General features: G+C 37.2%; 1 protein-coding gene across 1 annotated transcript; it reads right to left on the bottom strand.

Annotated features, from left to right (window-relative positions):
* Nucleotides 1-261: 261 nt before the first annotated feature.
* LOC121751406 (putative glycine-rich cell wall structural protein 1) lies at nucleotides 262-829 on the bottom strand. The gene has a single exon (XM_042146142.1). The coding sequence runs from the start codon at nucleotides 779-781 to the stop codon at nucleotides 383-385; it is 399 nt and encodes a 132-aa protein (XP_042002076.1). The 5' UTR covers nucleotides 782-829; the 3' UTR covers nucleotides 262-382.
* Nucleotides 830-5,296: the final 4,467 nt, after the last annotated feature.

Consider the following 5,296-nt stretch of genomic DNA (forward strand, 5'->3'; position numbering starts at 1 on the left):
ATGCCTGGGATTACCTTATTTTCGTGCGTGAACAACCTTTATAAGAGCACTATATTTCAATTATCATCGACGAGGTATTGGAAGCATTGTTTAAGATCTTGTGTTTTGGACTTATAAAAGATCGAAATTTCTTGAGAAAAAATATTCTTGTTTAATTTGACTGGAAAAAGATTTTGTTCCTTTAGTCAATATAGACTTGAAAAATATTTATAAGTTCGTGTGGCTAAATATATTAATTGTCAAATTCTATACTTCATATCATACCTTAATTTCGGAAACGTCCATTAGATATTTGGATTTTGTTTTACCCCATATATTAATTTATCACAATACACATTACATAACATAATTAAACTCGATCATTTTTCTTTTTATCATGGATTCAATTTCCACCACCTCCGCCATAACCTTCACCATGACCACTTCCCTCACCGGATCCTCCACCACCACCTCCCGATCCTGCTCTTGATCCAGCGGAAGACCCCGCTGACGAGCCTGCTTCTGAGCCCGAACCTCCACCACCACGTGAACTTGAACTTGAACTCGAACTTGAGCTCGAACTAGAACTCGAGCTAGACCCCCCAGCCGAGCCGGACCCTGCACCGGCTCCCGAGCCACTGCCACTGCCTCCCAACCCAATGCCAATTCCAGTACCAATACCGATGCCAAGACCGCCCAAGTCGAGGCTTAGGTCTTTTCTTTCGACCCGGCTCTCGGAAACCGTTACTACGGTGTCCAAGATTAGCATAGCTAAATAAATATATGCTTTCGAATTAGCCATAGGAGTTAACGAGTTGCGTTGCGATTTTTTGTTGTTGTGAATGACACAATGTTACACTCGTATTTATAGTTGCATATATTTATCAATGGTGGCATTTGTTTAATACTAGAACATGTGTGTGTTGATTAAAAGAATTTGTGGATAAGAAAAGTTAATGCATGTGGTGGAATTTATGTTGGATTCCTCTTCTGCTGCCCATTATCTTCTATATATTGCCATATAGAATATAGATATTGCAGGTCCAACTAAAGATAATTCATATAATATGATATCCCGTCACTTCACTACATTTGGAGGCACATGCACACACACATTTATATATATGTAAGATTTGCTTATAGTAATCATATGTATATATAGGGAGGGTCATGATAATCTACAAACCCTCCATAATATAAATTATAAAAACTTTAGGCGTTGACATTGTTGACATTCCTCCCAGTGACAGAATTTGTATTAGGCGTTGACATTGACATTCCCCCCAGAGACATAATTTGTATTAGGCGTTGACATTCCCCCCAGTAACAGAATTTGTATTAGGCGTTGACATTGACATATGTGTAACGCCCCACTTTTCGAACCCTAATTTTGGAACCCTAAGACGTTGTATTTATTGCTTTGATTGTCGCAATTAAATGGCGAATCGTTACGTGATTTATTCGATGACCTAATTTTGTTTTGACCTAGTCAATTTCGTTGATTTTATGACGTGGCTTAAATTAATTGATGTGGAATGAAATATATTGCGGTAACTTATATTTTAAGGGGAGTGAGATTTAATTAGGATCATAAATAATTACCTTGCCCTTTTGTGGAGAAAATTTCGACCATTATTATTATTTGGAGTGGAATTATTTTTCTTGGATTTAATTATTTGTTTTGGGATAGTTATCCAAATTAAATCCTAAAGCCTAATTATCTTATTTCTTCATGATAAAAATCGGCCCTATTATTTTTCCTAAGGGAGGTTTCGAAATCTCCTAGCTTGTGGGAGAAGGAAATTATTCATTTTTTATTTGATCCCTTAATTATTTCTTTCCATGTTTTAATTGGAATATCCTAGCAAATCTTGCCTTATCTATTTTATTAAAGATTTGGAAATTTTTCCTTGTGGAAGAAATAATTTCACACGCCTATTCCTAGTTCATGGGAGGATTTTTATTTATTTTTCTGCTCCGTATTATATTTTATTCTGCTCCGTGAAAATACCAAATTAAATCATGGCTAATTAAATAACCATGATTTTCGAATATCCTCCTTATTCTCCCTCAATTTACACGCCAATCATCCCTCCCCAAATCTCTCAAATCTTTATTTGATTTATTCTCCATATCTTCATGCAATTAATTGGAGATTTCATCTTAACTCTATAAATAAAACAAAACCTAACCCTTGCCCCCACCAAAAAAATCGCCCCCTCCCTTGAAGTACACGCTCATTCCCTCTTCTCCACTCTCCCACACTTGTTCATCCATTCTACTCAAGATCCCCTCAATTTCCCAAGAGATTATTGAAGAACCAAGGTTTTATTCGCTTTCTACCGATTGTTTCGTCCAAGAAAGGTAAATTCAAACCTATATTCTTCACTCCTCTCCACCTAAACCTTCTTTGACTCCGTCATGCATGTAGAGAGTGTAGGGAATGCGGATCTAAGGGTTTAATCGGTGGGAATGTGTAATCGTATGTGTGAATGCATTTTGATTTCAATTGGTTGATGATTTAATGAATCCTTGGTGAATGATATGTGATTTCATGAAATTATGTGGATCCTAAGGACTCTTTTGAGCATGCTTGTATGTTAAAACCATGAAAAGGTTGATGTTGAATAAGTGGGGGTAAACCCTAATTCGGATTTCCTAAAAGCATGAGAAACTGTGATTCCGAACAGTAAGTTCCGACTCGTTTTTGACCAACCAAATGAACTCCGATTTGACAGATTCTTTTTCCTGAGTAAACTTTCTGATGTTTTCTATGTTGTGTGTAAATTTCAACCCATTTGGATAAAGATGGATATTTGGTGAATTTTTCAAGTTGACTGCGCATTTCTGGCAGAAACTGTTTTCTCGACCAGTAGGTTACGTTTTCTATTTGACCGACCTAAAAAGGTTATTTTGACATGAAATTTAAACTGGAAGTTATTTGATGAGTCTACTGCTTTGTCGTAAAGTTTTAGCCCCAACGGAAGTCGGATGATTTTTAAATGATTTTTATAAAATGGTTGCGCAGTGCTGCCAGATTTCTACCTTTGCAAAATAACTATATTTTTATGTTTTGAATGGCATACATGAATTATATATGTGACGAGATGATGTGATATGCAAAGATGTTATGCTATGATGTGATTTCCATTTGTTGTTGGGAAAAGGAAAAAATTAAGGACATGCATAATACTAAGTCCATGTTAGTGACTAATTGGGAATACCTTATCCAAAGGTGAAAATTCGTGCGTAAAGCGTGATATCAAAGGAAAAGCGAAACTTGAAATCTAAAGGATCGAGGTGGGCTTCTTTTCAAACCTCTTTATTTTTTTTTCTGAAAATATTACGTGGCGTTATAAGGGTGGTTTAAAGCGATTATCATGCCGTGATTTGTTTTTGACATGCCTATCTGATGTGGCTGTTGCCACTATTATATAAATCGAATTCGGGTCCTCGTAGGGCCGCAAACCCTACTTGGATTAGTGTACACCTATGGTAGACTGTGTGCTAGCGTACGGGCTGGCCGGTCTAGTGACCTGGTTTGCGGCCGCATTCCTTGTCATGTATTGGCAGATATGGTTGATGACGATGGGGAAAAATGACTGCGCAGTGGCTATTTTGAACAATGGAAAATATTTTGGTGCCTCGGGCCTTTATAAAGCTCAAACCCCGATGGTTACCTACGTATAGCATGATAATAGGTACTCTTATCAAAATGTTTTCGGGCATGAGCCACTGAGTATTTTCAAAAGTACTAAGCCCTGCATATGTTTTCTCTATGTGCAGGTTGAGCAACAACGAGCGGTTGGTGGTGTTGAGCAGGAATTAATAATAAACTATGGTCGTTTTGAAACTCCGAGTGTCGTCGTGTCTTCACACATGATGTCACTCTTCTCTGGGATGCTTCCGCTGTGAAGTTTGCTTTACATACTTTTTATTTAAATTCAAAAACTGTTTCATTTGGGATATTTGAAAACTCGTTACTTTTGAATAAATGCTAAACCCTTTAGTCCTTTATTTATTAAACGTAATTACTCTTGGTCGTTTTATTTATTAAACCTAAATTTTGGTCACACTTTTATTGAAAACCCTAGCCTTCTCTGAATGTCCTTTAAAACCATGAAAAGGTTGATGTTGAATAAGTGGGGGTAAACCCTAATTCGGATTTCCTAAAAGCATGAGAAACTGTGATTCCGAACAGTAAGTTCCGACTCGTTTTTGACCAACCAAATGAACTCCGATTTGACAGATTCTTTTTCCTGAGTAAACTTTCTGATGTCTTCTATGTTGTGTGTAAATTTCAACTCATTTAGATAAATTATGGATTTGTGGTGAATTTTTAAAGTTGACTGCGCATTTCTGGCAGAAACTATTTTCTTGACCAGTAGGTTACGTTTTCTATTTGACTGACCTAAAAAGGTTATTTTGACATGAAATTTAAACTGGAAGTCATTTGATGAGTCTACTGCTTTGTCGTAAAGTTTTAGCCCCAACAGAAGTCGGATGATTTTTAAATGATTTTTATAAAATGGTTGCGCAGTGCTGCCAGATTTCTACCTTTGCAAAATAACTATATTTTTATGTTTTGAATGGCATACATGAATTGTATGTGTGACAAGATGATGTGATATGCAAAGATGTTATGCTATGATGTGATTTCCATTTGTTGTTGGGAAAAGGAAAAAATTAAGGACATGCATAATACTAAGTCCATGTTAGTGACTAATTGGGAATACCTTATCCAAAGGTGAAAATTCGTGCGTAAAGCGTGATATCAAAGGAAAAGCGAAACTTGAAATCTAAAGGATCGAGGTGGGCTTCTTTTCAAACCTCTTTATTTTTTTTTCCGAAAATATTACGTGGCGTTATAAGGGTGGTTTAAAGCGATTATCATGCCGTGATTTGTTTTTGACATGCCTATCTGATGCGGCTGTTGCCACTATTATATAAATCGAATTCGGGTCCTCGTAGGGCCGCAAACCCTACTTGGATTAGTGTACACCTATGGTAGACTGTGTGCTAGCGTACGGGCTGGCCGGTCTAGTGACCTGGTTTGCGGCCGCATTCCTTGTCATGTATTGGCAGATATGGTTGATGACGATGGGGAAAAATGACTGCGCAGTGGCTATTTTGAACAATGGAAAATATTTTGGTGCCTCGGGCCTTTATAAAGCTCAAACCCCGATGGTTACCTACGTATAGCATGATAATAGGTACTCTTATCAAAATGTTTTCGGGCATGAGCCACTGAGTATTTTCGAAAGTACTCAGCCCTGCATATGTTTTCTCTATGTGCATGTTGAGCAGCAACGAGCGG

The sequence above is a fragment of the Salvia splendens genome, chromosome 10 (assembly GCF_004379255.2).
Source record: "Salvia splendens isolate huo1 chromosome 10, SspV2, whole genome shotgun sequence".
NCBI lineage: Eukaryota > Viridiplantae > Streptophyta > Magnoliopsida > Lamiales > Lamiaceae > Salvia > Salvia splendens.

Coding starts and splice junctions, on each gene's coding strand:
- LOC121751406 (XM_042146142.1), bottom strand. CDS start 781: ATGGCTAATTCGAAAGCATATATTTATTTAGCTATGCTAATCTTGGAC.